Source organism: Tenrec ecaudatus, chromosome 9 (assembly GCF_050624435.1).
Source record: "Tenrec ecaudatus isolate mTenEca1 chromosome 9, mTenEca1.hap1, whole genome shotgun sequence".
Taxonomy (NCBI): domain Eukaryota; kingdom Metazoa; phylum Chordata; class Mammalia; order Afrosoricida; family Tenrecidae; genus Tenrec; species Tenrec ecaudatus.
In genome coordinates this window covers 55,401,265-55,426,523 of record NC_134538.1, presented here as the reverse complement: position 1 = coordinate 55,426,523, position 25,259 = coordinate 55,401,265, and the positions used below count along the sequence as shown (strand labels likewise).

General features: G+C 42.9%; 2 protein-coding genes across 2 annotated transcripts in view; one reads left to right on the top strand and one right to left on the bottom strand.

The window, feature by feature from the left end:
- The window catches only part of C9H7orf57 (chromosome 9 C7orf57 homolog), a 38,452-nt gene extending 18,271 nt beyond the window's left edge, over positions 1–20,181 (bottom strand). Inside the window, exons 1-4 of the mRNA XM_075557312.1 lie at positions 20,127–20,181; positions 14,768–14,953; positions 11,677–11,785; positions 5,085–5,241 (exon numbers count right to left, since the gene is read on the bottom strand). Of these exons, the coding sequence (XP_075413427.1) occupies positions 5,085–5,241; positions 11,677–11,785; positions 14,768–14,953; positions 20,127–20,181 (507 nt within the window). The remainder of the gene's footprint in view (positions 1–5,084; positions 5,242–11,676; positions 11,786–14,767; positions 14,954–20,126) is intronic.
- Positions 20,182–23,701: 3,520 nt separating this feature from the next.
- The window catches only part of SUN3 (Sad1 and UNC84 domain containing 3), a 45,446-nt gene continuing 43,888 nt past the window's right edge, over positions 23,702–25,259 (top strand). Inside the window, exon 1 of the mRNA XM_075557311.1 lies at positions 23,702–23,790. Within this exon, the coding sequence (XP_075413426.1) occupies positions 23,702–23,790 (89 nt within the window). The remainder of the gene's footprint in view (positions 23,791–25,259) is intronic.

Below are 25,259 nucleotides of genomic sequence, written 5' to 3'. Positions count from 1 at the left end.
GAGTGGAGGAAAAAAACATGGAACACAAACTCAAAATTATCAAAAGGTCCAGGTTTATTGCTCTTAGAGACTGGTGGGACTCCCTAGAACAGTGTTCTCAACCTTCCTCAGGCCGCAACCCTTTCACACAGTTCCTGTTGGGGTGGTCCCCCTCCACCATAAAATCGTTTTCGCTGCTACTTCATCACTGTCATTTTGCTACTGTTATGAATCGGGCGACCCCCGTGAAAGGTCGTTTCGACCCCCAAAGAGGTTGTGACCCACAGGTTGAGAACCACTGCCCTGGACTATGGCCCTGAGTTACCTTTTAGGCTCGAACTGAACTCATCCCCCAAGGCTTAACACTTGGCCAAACAACAGAAAGTCCTAGAAAGTGAACATTAATACCAGGGAGGTAGGCACTTCTCAGAGCAAATCAACGATAGGAGATCAACAGGGCAGCTTTTGCTACCCATCTGCCCAGAGACAGAGTTCAAAATGCAAGAAGCCTGGGGACGAGGGGGTGGAAACAGGAAACGCGGGAAGGACTGGGACAGACTGTGGTCAGATGGTGTGTATTGTAGTCAGTGGGTTGAAACAAATAGTGTACACATTGTTATGGAAAATGAATCTGTTTGTAAAATTCCACCAAAAGCACAGTGAAAACGTAAAAACTAAAGCTCAGACTCTTAAAAGCTGTAAAAGAATTGGTGAGGACAGGGAGTGGCGGGCACCCACCTACACTACAGATGAGAAAGCAAGTAAGTCACTTTAGAAACCGCCCGTGTTTGTTAAACATACACATACACACACTAGAAGATGATGCGGCTGTCCAACTTCTGGGTATTTATTAAGTAAAGAATAAAAGTGTATTTCTAGACAAAAACCTATATGCTAAGATTTAGAGTAGCTTTATTGGTAACAGCTAAATATTATAAAGCTAAATGTTCATCAACAGATAAATAGATAAACAAATTGGACTATCATAATGCAACCTGAGACCACTCAGTAATTAAAAGGAATTAAACGATATTTCCAAATTAATTTTGAAGGCATTTTATGATATAGATGTCAAGCATTCAGAATAGATATAGTATTATCCATTTATGTGCTATTCTGGAAAAGTAAAATCATCAAGACTGAACATAGATCAGTCTTGCAAGAGGTGGGCATTGAGAAGGGGTTGACTACAATGGGGCATGGGAAAATCAGGCGAACGGAATTGCTTTTAACCGTGATTGTTGTGATGTTAATTCAGTGTCAACACGTTCAGAACATACTCAGAAATTTTACGCCATTTAAATTTACAACTTGTTTTGAAAATTTTAAAAAATGCTATGAACAAAACAAAAAAACAAAGAAAATCCATAGCATTTGAGGAAGAAAAGATACCTGTTCAGAAAAAGGACACAAGGCTCACCCCCCTCTCCCTGCAGATGAGCTCTCATGCTGACGCACAATGAGAGAGTGTTTGCCGTGAAGTACCCTTGGTTGTCTACCACCACGGGCCCCTGCAGAGGCCAGAGCACAGCGAAGGAAATCACGGTCCACAGGACCCTGTCATAAGCTCCAGGCAGAGAGGCAGTAAACATCACTGTTGCCAAGAAAGGAAGGCGAGCAGAGGGAAAGGTCCAGGCGGGTGTTTCCCAGAAGGGGCAATACTGTCCTCTGGGAGTGAAGATTTTGGGGGTGGGGGTGTGAAAAAGCAGGTACCTACCCTTTATCCTAGATTACAAAAGTTTTCATTGCCAGAGAGGTACTAAATTTTGGGTTTTTAATATATAAATTGGATGTTTATAACACAGGGACTATCTATACATGTGAGTGTATTATTTGCCCCTTTACAAATAAATTTGCTGATCCTTGGGAATATTGATTTTTTTTACACAGCATGGGCCAAATATTATCAAATAGATCCTACAGGCCTTCTGTATAGGTTAACACTTTAAAAATAGGAAACCATGAGGGAAATGAATGTACAAATGTGCTTTACACAATTGATGTATGTATGGATTGTGATAAGAGTTGTATGAGCCCCTAATAAAATGATTAAAAAAACATAAAAATAGGAAACCATACATGTATCAAGATCATTAACCTTGACTTTAAATTTTTTTCTTTTTAAAACATCTTTTAATGGTCTTATATTGCCCACCTCTATTTAATAAAACTCTTTAGCGTGGAATTCAAGGGAAAGGCTCGTTATAACCTGACCCTAGGCAACATTTCAGGTCTTAAATTGGTTTCTCTAATTCTGACTCAGTCATTCTCAAACACAAAGGTTTAAGAAAATTAGAGCATATTTATCATGGACATTATTTAATTCAACTCCCAACGATGTCCATTAAGAAGGCCTGGGAGAGAGACCCTGCTGGTGTCATGGGTTCAGCACCGATCGGGCTGCTAGCCACAAGGTCAGTAGCTGCTTTTGTTTTCCTGAAGAGAAGTAATAGGCTAAATAAATTTGGAAACATATGGTCTAGGTTCTATGGAAGGCTGGGAAATGATGTCTACCAAATTCCAACCTTTTTTATGTTGACATCCTTAGCCTATCTGTGCCAAAATCTTGTAAGACACAGGAAGGAAACAACAACAACAGGTTTCCCCTGGGTTCTGTACAAGAGACTTCGCAAGGTGAACATTAAAGTGAGATATCTATAAAACTAGGGTAGTAGGGAAATCTGGGTCCTTCCTGATGGCGATGATCCCCATGGATGCTCCCGTTCGGTACCCACAACGCTGTCTTTAACCACAGCTCCTGCTGAGTTTTTCTTTTGTGGACTTCCCTGCACAAAGGCAGAAGACACGCTTGTTTCGTGCATTTTGTTCATCACCTGGCACAACATTTGCAAAAAGCTAGTAAAGATTCCTCCTTGATTTGGGACGATACAGCCTTTGACTTTAAATTTCTTCTCTTGCTATAACAGTGGAACATCGAAAGTTTCCGTTCATTAATCCCTACTTTAATACAACACAATTGGCCACTTATACTTGGCAAAGAAATAAACAAGGTCCTTAAAATAGTCAACTTGCTTTAATTGTTCAAATGACTCATTAAAATACCAGAGCCGTGCTTGATGCTCACCCCCATGAGAAAATCACTCAAGATATGAATGCTACAGCAAAGAGTGGGGAAGAACTAAATGGTGCCCGGCTATTAGAAAGAATAAGGAGTGGGGTCTTCAAAGAGCTCCCATCAGCCTGAGGCACCATGTGGGCCCACATGGAAAAAACACACCAGCCTGTGTGATTGCGAATGATCAAAATTCAACGTGGAAAGAGGGAATGGTATCAGAGTTTAAATTGTGATCACCTGATTTTTGGAAGGCTACAGATGACAGTGGGGGCATCCAAAATCCATTAGAAGGGTGCACACATGCTTAAGCCTCCAGTGACCCCCCTCTGATCACAGGTCAGGGATGTGAACAGTCTTGCTATCATGCGAGAGCAGTGGTTTCGTTTGTCTCTGTATTTTGTTTACTATGTTTTTCCGTACATGAAATCCAGGATGAAGAGATAGAGAGAGAGACAGCGACTGCCCTGATGGTTTCTCAAGGGGCGTGACGGAAGGTTGGGAGGAGGTGGGGGGGTGGTGATGACGACGGGTACAAGAGGGAAGCCAATGTTGTAAAGTTGCCTGGGGAGATGCTTGTACAGTGCTCATTAATATGGCTGAACTACTGAATTGTATGAGATGTGAAATAGATGTCAATAAAAGTGGTTTGGTTTTTTTAAAGCCAGAGTCATAGTTGTGGATGCTACTGCAGCACAACAGCAACAACAACAATGCAATGATGGCTCTTTTGAACCAACTGATGTTGACTCAACATGTGTTCAACCACACAAGGTCTCCCAGGAAAGTGCTGGGAGTTCCCTCCCCTCGGTGGGACCCTCTGACTAGCTATGTCAAAGTCAGGGGTATATCACTCAAGACACCAACAACAGAGTCTGCTCTTTATACCATCTAGTCAGTTTATAACTCCAAATGATGGTTTGTCAAATGGGAACAATGGTTCATCTGGTACCCCTTATCAAGATGCTATTGTTCCTTCCACTTTTTGTGAATTGGGTAAAGGATTATAGAGCAAATTCATTTTCCATTCAAAATTCATACACGCGGTTGCATGTCATTGATCGCAATTTCCATGATGTAACATCACTTATCCCACTTCCTCCTGTGTTTCCCATTTCCATTGCCCCTTCTTTCCTAACACATCTGAACGTGGTCCTTGGGCAAATACCGCCCTCTGGAGTTCATATGATCAGTTATGCTATGAAATATGTGGCTCCCTATTGTTTTAAATATGTCATCATTTCACTGATAAATCAGGATGTCCCAACTACAACAAATTTCTGAACTTCAGTTGCAGAGCCTCCAGAGGGCAACATTGAGCCAGCTCCCTCCTACCCACCCCGACCCCAAGCAGTAACAATAGAGTATCAGGGAGAGGGGTCATGTGCTCTTAGGCTACAGTGCTGATGTCCCAAGTTTTATCTCCTTGAAACATCAAGGAGCTATGAGATTAGAGGCGAACAAGCATGAGGATGGGAAGGTCTGCTAACCAAGATGTCACAATAAGAAATCTACTGAGGCCAGATGGCACCTGAGCTTCACAGTTCCTCTTTTATAGTACAAACCCCCTTGGAAGATTTCAACTTTGTCATCTCTCCTTTGTGGCAAATACACTCATTTGTGTAAAAGAAAAAGAATTGATCTTCTCTTTCTTTATAATGAATAAAGAGTACTCCAGAGAAATTCGAACTTTGAAACTTAAATATAATTTTTTTCCAAATTGGATAGTGAATGTAAAATGCCCTTTATATATGTGCCAGCTGAGAAATGGCATACCAATATTTCCCTCAATAAGTATTAATTATTTAAAATCAGATAGCAAAAATTAATCTTACATCATAGGATATTCACAAAAAGAAAGATATGTTGTTATGCCACTCATCAGGAGTACGTCCATGTTTAAAATTTAAAAAACAGGACGAATGTCAGGGGCCACACAAGAAAATCACGCAGCCATCGCTCAGTTATCTTGTGATGATGCATGAAGTTGCAAAAGCATGACAAATGCCACCGATTTATAGGCTCACATCACCTTTTTCTTCTCCTTTTCGAGTTCCTCGGCCTCTCTCTGCCAAACCGTTTTCATGTCAAAGTCGAAGGGCCCTCTCCTGGATTCATAGTTCCCATTGGACTGATCAGGGTTAAATTCTTCATACACCATATAATCTGGCATAGAGATAACAGGGACCCTGTGCGAAAAAAAATCCAACAATTACAGCCAAGAAGGAGCAGCACCCAGTCCCTGTGTGTCTGGGTACAACTAGCTTCCTCCATCCTTTCACCCAGACACAGAGACCCAGCCAGCGGGCCCTCCTGTCGTGTTGGATAAATGTCCATCCACTGCCAGGAGCAACATGACATCTTCAGTACAATTAGGCCAAAGTATGAAGTTATAAAGTAAGTAATCTATACAATAACGATTGATTTTTTATAATGTACAACTCAGTCACCTTAAAATAGTAAACACTCCTAAAGGCATACTATTTAACAGAATAATTTAAAATCATATGAGATGGTCACTCACAGACACTGAAACCTACAGTATATACTCGAGTATAAGCCAATTTTTTAAAGTACATTTTATGTTAAAAAGCCCCCCAATTTTTTGTGGTAAAATTAGGTGCCTTGGCTTATACTAGAGTATGTATGGTGTCTAGTCGTACAATGGTGTTTTAACAGGACAGAAATCGGGATTCAACCTTGCAATGGCAGAACAGGCCCCACATGGAGTCCTGGGGTGGTTGACATACAAAGTCACATTCTACTTCTTGCTTGCCAAGGGCCCAGAGCAGCAGCACCCCAGCTGCCAGACCCTAATGGGTGCCATCGCTCTGAGCAAAGGACTGTAATGGGACGGAGAAGCAGAGCCGTGGGAACAGGAGCGCGCCCTTCGGCTCACTTTCAGTTTCCTCTCTCACCATGCTGTTGTTGTGAGCCATCATGGAGTCAGCTTCAGCTCAGAGGCCCCTCTGCATAGCAGAAGGCGACACTGGCCATCTTCACAGCTGTTTCTCTGCTTGAGCCCGTGACGCAGCCACTGTGTCAATCCATCGCTTGAGGGCCCTCTTGTTTGATACCTTTCCCCACGTTCGCCACTTTACCAAGCAAGGACTTTCCTGACAGCATGTCCAAAGTCCATGAGAGAAAATCTTGATGTTCTTGCCTCAAAGGAGCACGCTGGCTTTACTTTTGCCAACGTAGATCAGTTTGTCCTTTGAGCAGTCCATGGTACTGTCGATATTCTCCAAGGCCACCATTCAACTGCATCGGTTCTTCCACGGGCTTCCTTATTGAATGTCCTACTTCCACAGCATATGAGGAAAGGGAGAGGACCATGGGCTGGGTCAGGCAAAGTCCTCAAAGTAACACCCGCACTCTTCAGAACTCTAAAGAGGTCTTGTGCTGCAGATTTGCCGATACAATACACCTTTTAATCTCTTGACTGCTGGGTCCAGGAGCATTGACTACGTATGCCAGCAAGATGGTGTCCTTAAGCACGTTAATCTCCTCACTGTGTAGCAGGATGCTACCTACTGGTACTCCTGTGAGGATTTTGGTTTCTTTACATTGAGTTATAATCCATACTAAAGGCTGCAGACCTTGATCTTCATCACCAGCGTTTCAAGTCCTCATCACTTTCAGCAAACAAGGTTGGGTCAACTGCATATTGCAGGTTGTCCATAAGCCACCTTCAAATCCTGATGTGACACACTCCTTCATACAGTGCAGTTTCTCTGATGACTTGCTCATCACATAGATTGAACAAGTATGGTGAGAGGATACAACCCTGTTTCACGTCTTTGTGGATGTTAAATCATGCAATATTTCCTTGTTATGTTTATGCAACTACCTTTGATCCGTATACAAGTTCTGAATGAGCACAACGAAGGGTCCTGGAATTCCCATTCTTCCCAAGATTATCCACAGTTTATGCACTTAAATGCCTTTGCATAGTCAACGAACCACAAGTAAACATCTTTCTGGTAATCTCTGCTTTGAGCCAAGAGCTGGCCTGAACTTCTGGCAGTGCCCTGTAAATTCACGGCTACAACCGTTGGTGGATGATATTCAGCAAAATTTTACTTGTGTGCAATATCAGTGATATCATTCTCTACTTTGAGCATTCTTTGGGTTACCTTTCTTTGGGATAGATGCAAATATGCATCTCTTCCGGTCAGTTGGCCAAGTAGCTGTCTTCCAGATTTCCTGGCACGGACTAGTGAGTGTTTCCCGTGCTTCTTCAGCTTGCTGAAACACCTCAAGGGTCACCAATTCCTGGATCCGTGTTTTTGGCTAGTACATTCAGTGCCATGTAAACGTCTTCCTTCAGCACCATTGGCTCCTGCTCCCATGCCACCTCCTGAAACGATGGGGTGTTGACTAGTTCTTGTCCGTACAGTGACCCTCTGTATTCTTTCTATCTTTTCTTGGCGCTTCCTGCATCATCTAACATTTTGCCTATAGAAACTTTCCAAATGAAGTTTGAATTGTTTCCTGCGTTCTTTCAGTGTTAGATATGCTGAGTGAGGTCTTCCCTTTAGGTTTTCTAATTCTAGGTCCTTGCACATTTCATTATAATATTTGGCTTTGTCTTCTCAAGCTGTCCTTTAAAATGTTCCACTCTGCTCCATGACTGCATCCTTTCTTCCATCTGCTTTAGCTACTCTAAGATTCAGAGCAAGTTTCAGAATCTCTCCTGCCATCTCCTCGCGTCTGCTGTCACTGGTGCTCAGGTGCCAAGTCTGCTCCCGAGGTGTTCTGGACATTCAGAGGGGATAGACTCCAGGTCATAGTTTGACACTGGTGGATTTGTTTTGATTTTCTTCAGCTTTATCCTGAACTTCCACATGAGAAATCTCACATATCATTTCACCATGGCCCTTCGCGTGTGATGATCAATCCAGACATTATGAATTGACTCGGACTTGTTTTGATCCCATGTGTGTCAGAACACCATTTAGCTCCACAGGGGTTTCTACGCCTCCTATTCTGGAAATAGACCACCGAGTCTTTCCTTGTAGGCGCCTGTGGGTGGACTCTAACCTATTACCATTAAGTTAGCAACAGAACCCATTAGCATTCGCACTACTCAGGGACTCCGGATAGCAATAAAGTACCGCCCAAAACTGAAGGTGTAGCAGGAGGCTAGAGCCCCCAGACCAGCTTTTCAGTTCAGTAGAAAAACTGAAGTGAGCTGGGTATGAAGCATAAACAGCCAGAGAGGGCTGCAGGGCCAGGCTGGTTAGAAGGCTGGAGGCATATGCAGTTATCTAAGTACACAGTGATAGGGCCAGAGGTTGGTCAATGCTATCAGATGGAGAGAAGCTGGCCAAATAATCAAAGCATTAGACAGTGCAGTGAGAGGAAAGCAAGGAGCAGGCAAGGCAGCTGGGCGGCCACCTCTCCCTGAGACCAAGGGCACAGAGGCGACGCCCGGGAAGCCCTCAGCTGTACCTCATAGAGAGTTCAGGAAACAAGAGGTAATTCGGAGCTGAGGTTTCAGAGAGAGACAGAAAACAATGGGTGTGGAGCTCTGGGAGCTGACAGGGGACTAACAGGAAGAGGTGAGCTCCTCTAGAGCAACCCAGGTGTGCGGGTAGATGGGAGGTTCGACTCTACCTGCCATCACCTTCAACAGACAGCAGAGCAGAGGCACGTCGCTACAGCCCTCCTGTCTCCAGATTCTCCATGGGCAGGAAACACTCACAGAGGCAGACACAGTTCAAAATAACAAAGGAAGGTGTAGTGCAAAAATAACACTACTCCTAATAATTAAAGCACTCAGGTGCAGTTCCTGGGTTCCCACGTGTTTAATACAGACAACAACACTTCTGTACATCCTATCCCCGGCCGTCTCTGACTGTCCTGGGACATGGTGCTGTGGTTAGGAGCACAGGATATCTGGGAGGAAAGGAGAAACTACAGGGCCCAGAAACGAAATCATTGCTACAAGCCTAGGTGTAGTCATAGGACAAGGGATGGGCGAAGGAAAACGCTCTTTCCCTCCTGACCAGACGGGGAACATGAGCAGACTAGTTTGGGGTGGAGGGTGGACATGGTGATAATTATGGGTCTCTTACTATCTATCTGCTGGAAAGCAAGACAGCAGGAAGGAAAATCAAGTTCCAGGTGGTGGGGAGAGCAAGAAAGGCCAGGGCATTCCGTAAGCCCTCACTAAGCCCTGTGCAGAGGCCAGGAGATCCAGGATGACGTCACACGGACACCACTCCTGAAGCACCAGCACGAGATCATGTCAAACTACCCAGTTTGCCAGTGGTTCATGGTGATCGGCTGCCTCCAGGAGCTGCGTGAAGACATCTGCATCCTCCGAGAGGCCACGGGACAAGGGAGTGTTCTCCCTGTGGCCGGGTTATGTCCAGGGCATGTGGGAGAGGGCACAGAATCAAGAAATGGTTAAGAAGTCCAAACCTGCTGAATCTGCCTCTAATACTTGGGTTCCACTGTAAGGTCTCTTTCGAGGCTTAGAAACGAGGATGGTGAGACATCATCTTATGGACTTTGGACATGTTTTCGCGAGAGAACAGTCCCTGGAAAAGGACGGCACACTCAACCCAGGGACTGTTCTGTTGTCACAGGGACGCTGCAAGCCAGAGCCAACGCAACGGTACCTGGCAGCAAGCACCGTAAGCTTCGTGCTTCACAGGGGCTTTCAAATGCTCTTCGTTTTCCTTTCTAACATTCCTGCCTAATGTTTCCATTAATTACTGTGTAACAGCAATCACGGAGTCAGTGCACATTACCTAGAGTCTATTAACTCAAAAGATTCGCTTTTACAAACAGGGAGCACACGAATCCAGAAGACGACACCGCATCATGAAGGAGGTGGAGCATTCAAACGATGCTACATAAGAGCTAGGAAATGCTGCTGGCTGTATTTTCCAAGCACACAATTGGGAAACTGGTAAGAAATAATGTTGCATGCTATTTCCAGTCCAAGAGAGGTGGTTTGGAAGATACAGGGTTTTTAAAAAAGTTTTATTGACACATAATTCCCATGACATACATTTCAATGGTTTCACATTAATAAAAACTGTTGTACAATCATCACTACAGTCATTTTTAAAACACTTTTTATTTCTTGTATTATAAGCTCCCCATTTCCCCCAACCTCTCCTACCATACCCTTAATAAACTATTAATCCAGTTACTGTCGCTATAGATTTTTCAACCTTGGGTTTCATATACAGAAACAGACACACATAAACACACACACACAACAAAATAAAACAGAAAAAACCTTAATTAAAAATAAATCAGAAAATATTACAAAGTAGAACAAATTTAAAATGGGGCAAAAATGAGATAAAATCATAATGTATTACATTTTAACCTAACTACATCTGTATTCATCCATTTTTTTTTCAAATCATTTTACTGGGGGCTCATACAACTCTTATCACAATCCATACATACATACATACATTGTGTCGAGCACATTCATCCACTTTTTAACGCACTCTACCTAATAGCAAGACGATCCACATCCCCGGTCAATGATCAGAGAGAATACATCTGAGGCTTAGTCCACATGAGGATCCTGCAAATGGCTTTTGAAGTTTCACTATCACTCATATCCTTTTGCAAACTGGGAGCTCAGAATTTAATCTCTAACACTATGCCCTTTTCCAGTAGTGGAGTTTAGTATGAACAATCCTTGGATCACACAGGCTGGTATGTTTCTCCTATGTGAATTTACATGACACCTCCCTTAGAGGGCTGCTTGGCTTAAGACAGTCCTGTAAGGTCCCAGATGCTATTCCGATTTGGCATCCCATCTGATTTCTTCACTACACTTTGCTATAGCACCCACATGGAAGTTACAGTTTTGAGGTCCAAATTTTTATCTGCATTAGCCCCTATTCATCTGTAATTATAGAAATTTTGTACTTTCCATATTCCTAGCTTTATATCATACCTTTCATCTTTAATGGGAAGAAAGCTTTGGAATAGGCTATTATTTATATCAGTGGTTCTCTACCTTCCTAATACCACAACCCTTTAATTCAGTTCATGTGATGGTGACCCCCAACCATAAAATTATTTTTGTTGCTACTTCATAACTGTCATTTTGCTACTGTTATGAATCGGGCGACCCCTGTGAAAGGGTCATTTGACCCCCAAACTGATAACAACTCACAGGTTGTGTGGCGCTGATTTATATAAACAAATCAGACAGGCATCAGGTCCCATGGCACTGAGATAAAGAAACTTGTAACAATTTGCCAAAAAGCAGCTCATAGACGTCCGGCCTTAAGGGCACAACAATAGAGCAGATTTCCAGAATTCTTGAGTTTCTAACGATTTATGTTGCTTCCCTATAAACAGCTGGCTGTTGCTAAGTAGTCCTATAAGTCAAAATATCACAATAGTGGTATTAGGCTCAAAATTTGCATTTTGGAAATTCAAAATGGCCTCTCTGTATACACACACACACACACACACACACAAGTACACACACACAAAGTTTATAGAAAAATGGAATAGAAAGAAAATAGAATTTCTCCACAAACTTGTTAAACTGTTCGGATATGTAGTTTGCTTTTTTGTTTTTGTTTTTTTCCTACTTGAAAAGACATAAACAGAGGCACTTAAAAAATACTCACTCTCTCTGGTCTGCTGTTGGGGGTTTGCTGTGATGTGTGTACCAATCTGGCATTGCGTACGTTACTGGAGAGCCTTTCCGGGTCCCAGGGCCAAAGTGCTTCAGCAGATCTCAAAAGGGGAAAAAAAAAAACACAAAATGCCTATGAGTGGTTTCCTGCTGAAGGCACACACACACGTTCCTCTGTGGCTCTTTATCACTGAGCCTGCATGGGTCTCCAGCTGTCACTACTAACATACGAGCACCTAGGCTACCCTCATGAAGTCCACCCTCATCAGGAACTGGGGAAATAAAAGTTTAATTCACTTCTGATTTCTTGGTAAGGTATACATCCCAGGATATTGGAGACAGAGAATCCAAAGTCCAGTCTGGACAGTACCTGCTCCCCAGACGGGCTTCGTCCAGGTGTGGGAGCTTTCTAAGGTGAATCTGGTGTCGTGCCGACAGCTACAGTGAGCCTCTTTGGGCTCGCTTTCCGATTTTCAAATCATGCTATAAGACAGCATACCAAGGACATCAAATCTAACAGGCCTAAAATAATTTAAGACAAACTATATTCGAATAATGTTTAGCTTTTCATGGAGGCAAACTAACTTGGAATTTGACAAGTCTGTTTTGCATACACTGCATGTATCCTTCCTAGTTTTTATGTGATATGTTTGGCCTGAAATCTAAATAGCAATAGAGAAAGTATAAAATAATTGAGAATGTATAAAATAAATATCACTTCTTGGCAAAAATATTTTTATTTTGCTCATAAAATATTTAGAGATTCTGAGCTATTAATTCCAAAATATACACATTCAAATCGCAAACACCAAGAAGTAAAAAAAAATTAGGTCTGAGGGGGAGAAATTTTAGTTAAATCATACAGATAATTTCTCAGTTGCTTTTACAAATATGAAGTTTCCATATTTATAAATTGCTTCAGATTAAGTTTCTAGGACAGTATTTGTCTTACTGGTGTTTCCACTAAGGGTTGGTAGCATTTAATTCTTACCTAGAAGACCAGCAACACACTCTATTCTAAATGAAAACAAACCCTAGCCAAGAACATAACACAGAGAATGAATACTCCTAGAAATCAAGATAAATAGAAATATCACATATAATTCCTAGAGCTATTTATTGATAAAACTTTTAACAAAGAGCCCCCTCTATTGTCCAAGATAATCACCCCAAGTTAGGGTAGAATTTAGGAAATTGACACTAAATATCCCAGCATTTTGTTTGCACAATAAATCCAGTTGGGGAGTTGGACACAGGCCTTAGGGACGGAGTAGATTGATCAGCACTACCACACCCCTCTGAAAAGAGCAGAGAAGGCAGCTCCTTCCCAGAGAACCAGGCCAGCTTCTTATTCACTGGCTTGCCTTCTGGCTGGCACCACTCCCTCCCCTGTCCTTTTCATCGTTGCAGATGGAGTTCTCAGCATTAGCAGGCAGGGACGTGAGAATAACTGGTTTTACCTGATAATAATGACAGCAAATTGATGACCATAATTAACAACAGCATTAGCTAACAAATTCCGAGTTCTTATTTTGTCGCAGGAAGCATTCTTTGTTTCTACCTTTTTTATTCTTAATATCTCAAACTAATAGAAAAGTATCAAGAATAATCCAAGTTTCCCCTATACTGTTCACCCAGACTCTGTGGAGTTAACATTTTATTACATTTGCTTCATTACTCTCTCCTATCTATTCTTATTATTGTCATTTTCAGAATACATTGGGCTCAGACTGTAGACACGGTGCCTTTCACCCCTGTACTCTTCAGTGAGACATTCTTCACATAACAGCAGCACAATTACCAAAATTAGAAAAATTAGACTGACATAATACTTTCACCCAATTTACAGAACTTCATTAGATTTCTCCCACTGTTCCAATGATTTTTTCCTAGTCACTGCGGGGAGGTGAATTTAAGAAAAGGTGTACAGGCCCCATTCTATGTGCTTTACTTGTACTATTTGAAATTCTTTGATCTTCATCTTCTTTTAGTAATAACGCAAAGATTTTGCCATTTTATTTCCAACTCCCCTGATAATAATCTTCTTAGAAGCAAGGGCAACTTAGGGGTGGAGAGAGTACTTGGTCACAATATAAGGCATTTCAGACGCGTTCCTATTCACAGACCAGTAATTTTCATTCAACACAACAGACTCGAACATAACCCAGTTGTCCTTTCTCAATTAACAGACATATAAAAGTTTCATCTTCATCGACATCACTGTTAAAATACTATACAGTAATTCTTCTATGGTATTAGGTATAAATATCAAAAAGGGCAAGGCAATGAGAAAGACAACAGGAAAATATCTCCCAAATTAGGAAGTTGTTGCAGCAAACAAGGACATTGAAGTTCAAAAACAGATTGTCTGTTACAATAGATCAACTCCCTGAGTTTCTTTTTGTAAGGGGAAAACAAAATGAGAGTCAACAGTATAAAGGTGTTAAAGGTGAGGTGGGGGAGGGATCCTACAAAGCTAATCCTTTGAAATCAAAGTTTATTTGACTTAACTTCTCATAAATATTAGAAAACCACTGAGGATGATAAACATTGCAAACTCTAACAAGATTAACCTCAATTTCCCCTCCCCCCAAACAAAAACAAGCTCACTGTCATTTAGTCCAAACCCACTCACAGCCACCCTGTAGGACAGGGTCGAACTGCTCAGGTGAATTTCTGAGCATGTAACTCTTTTTTAAAAATCATTTTATTGGGACTCTTACAACTCTTATCACAATCCATACATACAGCCCCTGTGTCAAGGACATTTGTACATTTGTTGACCTCATCATGCTCAAAACATTTGCTTTCTACTTGAGCCCTTTCTTTTTGGAAGTAGAAAATCTCATCTTTCTTCCTCAGAGCAGCTGGTGGATTTGAATCTCCAACCTTGTGGCTAGCAGTCCAATATATAACCACTATGCCACCAGGGCTCCAGATTTCCAAAAGCACTAGGGAAAACTTAGATTTTACAGTCGTATTTTTACACTTCAAAAATGTAAATTGTTACAGGAATTGCCCTTTACCCTTTACAGAACTGATTTTCCAGTGAACAATAAGCAAAAACAAATGAATGGACTTACCAGGCCTGCCGCCTTGTTTGGCGAGTTTGACGTACTCCGAGTCAGTTTCTTTGATCCAGTACCTGCGAGTCCCAAATGCATTTCCATTTTGTTTGTCGCCGATATCACTAAGCCCGGGGATCTGCAATGCTGGCGGTGCATCCACAGCCTTCTCAGACCGCTTCACTGGAAGATGGTAATACCAATCTAGAAGAGTGCGGGGCCAAGGGCATACTGTCATTAGCGTGCTAATTTCAGAGCTTGCTTTGGCCCACAGTCTGAGATGTTTTGTAATTGTCTTTGCGCACACAGCATAATGGGGGCAATGAATGCCGCAAAGCATCTTAGCAAGGGAAGAACCTTTCCCTTTCTGGATCTCATGTCACGAGCGGGAACACTACCAGGTGTTTCATTGTTGCTCTGGGCTGTTAAGTGCATTCTGAATTCCAACGGCCCCATGTACATACAACCCAATGAAACCTGCCTCCCTTCCAGCCTATCCTCCCAACTGTTATTCTGGAGTTTGCTGTCGCAGCCGCTGCGTCAGTCCATCTTGTTGAGCATATTCCTTTCTTTGACTTCCCCTCGACTCACCAAGCATGCTGTCCTCTTTCCAGGGACTGATCTCTCTGATAATGTCTCTAAAATCTGCTAGAATGTCAGGTGATGCCAAAAGAATGGAAGATACCTCCCACGAGCACTGCCTGCTCTGCTCTGTGCGCTTTACTAAGGGCAGGCCTCCACGCTGCAGGCCTGGACTCTGAGATAATGTCCTGGCACTTTAGCTTGCTCATTAGGTTTCCAAACCTCTTTTCACACGGACCCAAGCTGTACAGCTCTCTAGAATACACCATAAAACAGAACTTAGCTGTATTTCTGGTCATTTAGGGGAATAAACATTTCTGAAGGAAGCCCTGGTGGTGTGGTGGGCCATGCCCTGGGCTGCAGTTCAAAACCACCCGCAGCTCCGGGGGAGGAAGATGCACGTTTCTACTCCTGTACAGCGGTTCAGTCGTAGCAGCTCACATGGGCAGCTCTCCCCGTCCTATAGGGTCGTCATGAAGAAGTGGCTGACGGCACTGAGTACACGGCACCAGTTCGGCCTTCCAATGTTGCAATTCCATTGCTTTGCGCTTTCAAAGTGCTAGCTAATTCTAATGTTTTACTGTGCATCTTTGGGTAGCTTTGGAGGTTTCTATGGTTTCTAATTATTCATTTGTTTTCTCAGATTGCCCTTGAAGAGTTTTCCTGAATACTTCAACATGTTTTTCTCTTATAGTTCTCTCAATCTTGTGTGTGTGTGTGTGTGTGTGTGTGTGTATGGATGTATATGTATGTATATATATCAAGTGATTCTGTAGTGGTGGTAGTCCTTGTCTACTAGGTGAAGCTGATAATGGTACAGGGGTGGCAAGGTCATGTGATGGTAGCTGTCTCTTATCAGGTGGAGTGACAAAAGAATGAGTGAATTTAAAATGGGGAAGAGGAGACACAATTTTTAAAAAAGAAGTATACAGTTGGTTAGACAATGAAGAAAGATCCCTACTATTATGACAACAAAGATCTTTTTTCCAAAGCAGAACCAACTCCAAGCCAAAACTAGCACTATGTATAAATTGAATTTAAAAGGTGGCCCAGGCCAGAGCGGTGCGTATGTGTGAGCTACTGTTGTAGCCTTTGTGTGCATTGTTCTGGTTGAAGATGAAGCATATTGTCATCTACTTGACTTTCCCTACTGATTGTTCCTGCTGAAGCATCCAAAGTAAGCAAGATGAAGTCTGGCCAACTTCAATTATTGATCTACTTCACATATTAAACACATTGAAATGAGAGTTTGCTCCAGAAATGACAGCCATATACTGACTTTGACCAACTTTGCAAGAGCAGAGAGAGACAGGACTGGGCGCTGTCCAAGAAACCAGTTCCACAGAAAACTTTTATTTGAAGCCCATGCATCTCCCCCTTACCACGGAGACTCATCATAAGGCAAACCCTTGGCAGAAACAGGAATCCTGTCATCAAACAAGCCCCTCTCCCACCCATTAATTTCACTGGCCTCCAGTGAAAGTTGAGTATCATGAAAAGTCGAAAGTGAAAGCTACCAAAGGTGTCAGCTGTGATTGAAATGCAGGGCTTTGAAATAGTTTGGACCAGTTCCTTCATGATTGGCACAGCAAAATCTGAACAGATCCGAAGATGTAAAATGCGAGTATTCTGAAATGATTGCTAGAACAAGAACATTCTAGGTCAGAGCTCTGGGGCTCTGTGCTTGAGAGAGGCCTCTCAGTGAGCCCTCTCAGGAGTCTGGATTTCTGCCAGAGCTGCGGCGAGTGATGCCCATTCAGTGGTGTGGTTGTCTACCATGTTTGAGTTGGCACTGCTATTTCTTACTCTGTCACTCAAGATGTGTGGTTGTCCTATCATGCGTACACCACCATTGCCATTGTTTTCTAAGAGCATGTTGCCGTCAGAGCATCACTTGCCTATCATCTTTTCCCATTCAAGTTATTGTTCTGGTGCTTACATTTTACAAATTCAGGTCCGTTCCAGTTTTCCTTCATCAGTCATGACTAAATTGGTAAGAACGAACTTGAAGTCCTGCCGAAAAATAACTTCAACTTTGTTAGAGCAACCACATGCTACAGTAAACCATCTTACGTTGTAAATGACTGGGTCTGGCTTCTCTGAAAGACCTCGGGTCTCTAGGAAAAGGTTCCAAGCAGAGGAAGTTTGACACACCAGTAGGCAAAAAGGATGGGGTAGGAGGAACCAGGGAAGTAACTCTCTGCTTCTTCCCAACAGTAACTGTAACCCAGTTCAAGCATGGCCATGGAAGGGAAACGGATCATGGGCCTGGCAAGGAAATGCCATTCCCTCAGTGGCCATGTCAGCTCCAGAAATCCAGACAGATCCAGCTGGAGTGAGACCGCCCACAACACTCCCTGGAGACATTTAGAGGAGCTACTGTCAGGAGTTGCAGGTGTTGGCCAAACCCCAGGGATTTTGAGTTGCTAGTGTTTACTTATGAGCCTACAGAGAGAAGATATCTGGGGATATACAGGCAATAAGTGTCTTATGTAAACCAAATATCCAAGTATAAGAGAGGGAAAAGTCAAATCTGAAGGAAAACTTTGGAAACAAATTCTAGAAAGAATTTTAATTATAAGAAAATGACACTGATGTGGTACAAGCGTCTCATTATATGTAGCACCACTTATAAAATTGTCATACGTTCATAAAGTTCGGAGTCGAACACATGCCCTGCTCATGGAAGATTAGTTCTGTTATAGAGGGTTACTATGAGTTGAAGCCAATTCAAAGTCATCGAACAATAACAAGCATACAACTGTTTCAGAAAAAAGAAGCAATCATTCCCTAAGCAAAGAGCTTAGACAGTCAATCTCTACTTAAAACTCTAGCTGAGTGCACTACATTGAATTTAGCATGGCAAATATTTTAGACACATACTTTTCAGTCATCAATGAAATCTACATTAGACAAGTCGTAAAAGTAGTAAAAAATTGCAAAAAGTTTAAAGAACTGCACGGAAGATCACAGGGAACCAAGTTAATTAGGAGTAGGAGTCCAGCAGCTTTATATTCTCACCATACTCAAGTATTTCCCCTTATGAAGCAAAGGCATTCAGTTTTTGGTTATTTTTCTTTCCTCTCCATGTTTTGATTACTAATTAATCCACAGAGAACAGTGTATCTTCTACCTTCTCATTACTGGAAGCTTCAGTGCATGCCGGCATGCACTGAACTCTAATCTGCCTGACCATTTTATAAATATGCATGCCAAAACTCAAAGAAAAGGGGCAGGAATCAGCGTGAATCAACTCCAAACACACACACACAATTATTGCTTTGCATTTATCACCCAAAATCAGAAGCCCTTGTATAATATCAAGGCACACTGGTAGCACTGTTGTGTTAGCATTGCTCTATCAGTATTGGCAGTTCAAAGCCACCAGCTGTCCCAAGGGAACAAGATGAGGCTTAGTGCTTCCATAATTACTTCCCATAAAGATTTAAAACCTTGGAAACTTTATAGAGGGTTCCTATGAGTCAGATTTGACTTGATGGCAGTGAGGTATATGATACAGATTTTATTCACTTTTTATATGCCAGGCATTTGTACCTTTTAAAATTTATTTTCTTAATGAAGAAACAGAGGTTCTAAGAGACCATCTTAAGATCCCGCAGCAGGAAACTGCACCCAGCTCTCTTGGCCACAGTACAGTGTCTTGTAAACCATGAAGGCTTAGGGAGAAACGCACCAGCGGGATCAGAAAACAGGAGTGAAAGGTCAGGCTGTAGAGCTGTGGTTCCCAAAGTGGGCGAAACAGTCCCTTGGACATGCTGGAACTATCCAGGGGGCTGCAGAAGCAGATACCCACACTTGACCCTGGACTGTGGGCTGTAGTCAAAGGTTTTGAATACGTTTGCAGACCTGTCTGTAGAGCCACACCGCCGGTTGTTAGGAGCGTGACTGTGAGCAAGTGACTTAAAACGCTGCGTGCCTCATCTATAAAACAAGGTTTATGGCCCCCGATAGGGCACTGATGTGGGCCAGTGCACTAGAAATGGGTTATTCCTTTTAGTGCCGGTCTTACAGCTAGGGCCATTATCAATCAAGGCAAAGGCTGCAAAGCTTCAGTGCCCACCTGAGCACCCAGGACGATGCTCTGCAGTGCTCATCTTCCTTCCCTGTCCAGTTGCTAGCCTGGTCAAGGGTCACTAATGGTGGCTTTCAGGCAGCTCTGAGCTAGACGAGTCTCTCCCAGTTGAGCTCCTTAACCCTTTCCCTTCACCAAATGGAAAGGGAGGAAAACAGGGCCCAGCATCCCCAGTCGTCTTCTTTTGCTTGGGCCCAACTTTAACCCCTGCAAGTAAGACCACGAGTCATGTATGAATGGGAGGAAGGAGGACTCCCAACTGAATTCTTGTTGCCACTTAAACCAGGTAATAGATCTCACTTGTTTGGAGTCCACTTTAGAAACTAGAGATAATCAATGAACACAAGTGAGGAAACAGCTGAAACAAATGATCGAAGCCAACATTGAGGGGGGCTGGAGGAGGTGGTAGGAATTACCCAAGGTTAGATTACTACAAAGATAAGTTCAGAGACACCCTATGGTTACAACTGGGGCCCTTAAGAGACCATCATAGTTTTTCGCTTATTGAAAATAGTTTTTTTAAAGTTCATTTGAAATATTTCCCTCCGTTTTGCCTGAACACTCAAGCCCACACGGGGCGGTTTTGTCGATTTCTCAAAGTGTGTCACTTTTCATCTTGCTTTCCCGTTCCTCCCCGCTTTACACGTAAAGGAATTCGGTTTTTCCCGACCTCCAGCGGGGGCTCCCAGGAAAGGTACTCACCGCAGGGCGCGTAACGGTTCGTGGCGCCTTGCAGCTCCTTGCTCGTGTTCCTCATGCCTGCGGTCGGTCGCGGAGCTCTGCTAAGAGAAGAGGCAGACCGTGCTGGTGGCCCTTTCTGGAGCCCCTGGCACTCACCACCAGCGCCGAGCCGCCGCCAGGCACGGAGCTGGAAGAGTCAGCCTCACATTCCCCGGGGAGGCGTTGCCTGCTATACTAGACACCCCACGCCAGGTGTGTGTAGATGTAAATTGGGGAATAAATCATCGCGGGCTGGGTGGCTCGCCAGTCTGGTTCCCGCAGTGCCCCAACTGCGGGATGCGCTCACCCCTTGGACTTGGACTTTGGTCCAGGTGCGGAAGCGCCCGGGCCCCCGCCCCGACTCACCGGCTCACCAAGGTGGCTCCCAGAGTGCCGCCCAGCGCCCCGGCTGCAGTTTGTACAGGCAGAAGAGTCCAAGCCCAAACTCCGGCACTCGGCGCCCGAACCAAAACACCCGTCGCTGGGCAACCCCGATCTGAAAGGCCGGTGGCGCCGGGAGCCAATCCCGGGAGCTCGCGGCCCCGCTGCCAGCCAATCCCGGGCGGGAGGCGCTACCGGTCACCTGCGCAGGGCAGGAAGTCTGAGATGGGGCCGCGGACCCAGCTTTCAGCCGCTGTCCGGAGGAGGGGGGCAGGTAGGGGTTGAGACTCCGACTCTTCACAGGTCTCTCCCTTTTTTGCCCAGAAGGAAAACCCACTTACCCGCATATCAGCCCGGAGGCACAGGTAACACGATTCAAGCAAGTGGAGCCCACAGCAAAGTAGATCCCGACTCACAGCGACCCTCTAGCATGGCCAAGCCACCTTAAAATAAAATAAAAAAATTTAAAGACCGGGATATGCATTTCATGCAAGGAAATGAATCCTGCCTGGGCATTGTACAAAATAAATCACCCGCCCCGCCCCCCACTCCCTGCTAGCTGTGAGTGTGCAGGGGTTTGCTGGGCTCCTGTTACACAAGGGCCTGTTAACTGCAAGCTCCCCAACTCCAAACCACTAACTGCTTTGTGGGTGAGAAAGATGAGGCTTGTACTTCAGTCACGTCTTGAAAACCCACGGGCACTTTCCCCGTTTCTACAGGTTACGGTGAGTGGGAGTCGACTCAATGGCAGTCAGGTTTTTCTGTTTTTTGCTTTTGAGGGCTGAGTAGTTAGTTCCTAGATGGTGTAACAAGCCTAAATGATTAGGATAGTACCCAAAAATTGATGTAACAGAGTCTTTTTATTATGGGTAGACACAGTTAGAAGCAGTGGACTCAAACAAGTTGGGAAGGTGCTCAGAAAAGTGACAGTGAACACCAGTTAATATGTCATTGTTATGTTAATTTATCCAAACATAAAAGCACTACTGGGGTTTCAAGGTCTATTTGTTATAGATTCAAATAATCAGACCTAGAATTCTTTCTACTCAAAACTGCCAACACATATTTCCCCCCAAAGGCCCTAAATCATACAGCAACATGTTCTCCATTAATTTGCAAACTATATCGTGGGACCTGAAAGCAACGTCAGGAAACTCGTTCTTTCAAGATTCAAAAAGGACACCTTCGGATGGATAATTAGGTGGGTCATCCCTATTCCACGAACTTAGAAATCTGGGTTTTCAGAATTTCAATGATTTTATAATTATCTCCTTTTGATCCTGATTCTGTTCTAGACTTCTTGATCACAAATGTGCCAGACAATATCTGATTCTTCTGGCTAATGGCAAAGTAGACGCCTGTTAGTGAGGTAATCAGAAAGAGAGTCTAGTTCTTCTACCTGCCTTTCCCTTCTTTTGATGCCCCCTATGAACTGAGGCCAACTGTTTTATTTGGGATTGCTGCTTGCAAGTCCTTCAGTCTCCAGACACTTATAATAAATGAAGAAATGGAACAATATTAGATAAATGAACTGAGATGACCTACAAAACCTATGGCTTTAGGTCTTCACTACACTTTGCTACACCACCCACATCTTCAGTGATCATGAAGGGGAGTATTGAGTCGGGTTATGTCATAAGAACTAATTAATGGTTCTCAGAATGGAGCTAGAATTAAGTGCAAGTCTGAAGTCCAATCATATATTTATAGTTCATATATGTCTCTGGTTCACTTCAGGGACATCATTATCATTTTATAATGGAGAATATTATAAACCATCCCCTTGGGGCATAAGATACCTTAATATAAAATAATTATCTTAAAATAATAAGATCAAGTCCCTATTTAAGCCAGTGTTATAGAATCTAATACATTGTTGAGAAAAATAGAGACTGGCTTTTCACATTGTAATGCATGGATTTTGTTAACTTGTACAGATAAAACTCTTATGTGACTAGTTACTACTTACAGGAATGATGGGGGTTGGTTTCAGGACAAAAAATTCACTAACAGTCATTCACAAAGGCAAAACTATGCCTACCAGACTACTATGTACTATAAAAAAGCAAGGAGACCATAAAAACAGTAAATATATTGTAATCCTGGGCCACCATTCATTAGGTACCACCCAAAGGGCAACGAGCTCCAATGTCATAACCTAAGCTAGCTTCTTTTTACAATAGGGTTTTTTACATCGGCTTCTTTTTACAAAGGGCGGTTCAGCCTAAAGCCTAAAGGAGTGTGTCGGTTTTGTAAGTCTGCTACAGGTGAGTTTTAAGTAAAGCCCAGTTGGCTTGGTGGGGTTTTCACCTGGAAACCTCTGGTGTGACTGGTGGAGGATGTTGCTTGCCTTGAGAGGACAGGGTTTAAAGTCCCAGAAGTCTATAACATACTACCTGAGTCATCATGGGTAGTGAGAGAAACTAGGGCTGGACGGAAACTAGGTCAAGTAGTCCAATTGGGAAATAGTACCAGTAATACTCTGCTCTGTTGATTTGGGGTGACCTTAACATAATGTGGGATGTCAGCAACTGAATGGGCTTCTCCCTCCCTGTTTTCCTTCAGAAACGGACTCCAGCTGAGCTGAGGTCTCTGCTGTCAAAGTGGTGATTAAGATGTGCATATAAGGGGGGTGATGTGTATATATAGTTCATGGGTACTACACAGGTTCTCTACCTCATTCCTTGGGAGGCTGAATTGGAAGATTACGTGTCCTGAGAGCAAAATCTTGCCTTCATCTTGGTGTTTATAGCAGTAGACTCATGCCATATTTGTCCTTTTGTGATAGACTAACTACATTTAATAGGAGCTCTGGTGGTATAGTGGTTTGAATTTGGGCTACAATCTGCATGGTCGGCAGTTCAAAACCACTAGCAGCTCCATGGGAGAAAGACTTGGCTTTCTACTCCTGCAAACAGTTACAGTCTGGTAAACCCATAAGGGGGGGGGGGGTGTCACTATGAGTTAGCATTGGCTCAGGGGCAGTGAGTTAACTTCATTTAGCATAATGGTCTCTGTATCCCTCCATGTCATGAGCTGCTTCATGACTTCAATGCCAGTTTTCCAGGGATGCATAGTATTGCCTTGTGTACCATAGTTTCTTTATCCAATCTTCAACTGATGGGCATTTGTATTGTTTCTAGCTTCCTGCTATTGTGAACAGTGCTGCTACGAACATGGGGGAGCATATGTCTGTTGCTCTGCAGAATATGCCCAACAGAAGCATTGCTGGGTCCTATGGTACTTCTCTTCACAGTTGTTTCAGGTAGTGCTATATTGCTTTGCACATGATTGTGTACATTTGCAGTCCCACCAGCAGTATGTGAATGTTCAAGTCTCTCCATATCTTCTCCAGCTTCTGTGCTTTTAAAAACATTTTGCTATTGTTGTAGATATGAGGTGAGACTTCATTGTTGTTTTCTCTCACACCTCTCAGGTGACAGTGATCATGAGCATTTACTCATGTGGTTATTAGCCATTTGAGCATATTCTCTGGGGAATTCTCTGTACGTTTCCTTTGTCCACCTTTTAATTCAATTATTGTGTTCTTTCCTCTTGAGATGTTACCAAATTCTATATATTTTAATGATCAGTCCTTGTATATTGTGTTGTTTTTCACAGTCTGTGGGTTCTAATCTTACTCTTTTGATAAGATCTCTCGATGTGCCGCTCACTCTCATGCACTGCCATTCAGCCACTACTGACTCATAGCGACCCTATAGAACAGGGTAAAACTGTCCCCGTGAGTTTTCTGAGACGGTAACTCTATGGGAGTAGAAAGTCCTATCTGTCTCCATTAAGGAGACAGCTAGGTTTATGTTTGAAAATTGTAAAGTGAAATATTTCTAGGCTGTTATATTGGCAATTTGATAGTTGGGGTATTGTAGCTGGCTTTTGTCTCTTTGTAATGTGTTCATAGTTTCTGGTAAAAATTACACATCTAGCCTGTTCTTTCTTAGTTCAATTTTAAACAAATTTAATAAAATATAACTACCCCTTACAGATGAATTTCCTAAAACTAAGTGTCCATAAGCTAAGTATCTTTAAACCACATTATCATAAAAAAGAAACACTTCACTGAAAAAGAACAGTACAAGGCTTTGTTTATATATTTCTGTTAAATATTGTCTAATGACCTATGTACAATGAGGTTACCCCCCTAAACGGATTTTTCCCCAAAACTATCTTTTTTTTTTTTTTTTTTACAAAACAACCTTAACACCGTCAATGTACTTTCCATTACATTTAATACATTTGTCAAATCTGAGATTCCATTCTGGGAAACATTTTTCAAACTCATCTGTTTGGATAGCTGACAGCACCTCCCAGATTTTTTTCTTCACCTATTATACATCATCAAATCGCTGCCCTTTCAAGTCCCTGTGTATTCATGGAAACAAAAGAAATCGATTGCAGTGAGGTTGGGTGCGTAAGGTGCATGGGGCAAGAGAGGCATGCTGCTTTTGTTGAAAACTGGCACACTGAGGTGGCTGTGTGAACAGGTGCGCTGTTACACTATCTTTACCGAACCTCTAAATAGATCGCTTGATTAACAGTCAGACCTGGTGGAACAAACTCCACATGCTCTAGGAGTAAACATTTTCATCCATTCAGGAAGTTAACAGAAGTCCACAATGAGGCTTGTCATCATCAATCAGCAGTCCACCTTTTTTGAAATGAGAAAACCACTCGTACGCTTGAGACTTACCAAAACCAAAACAAAAAAATTCACTG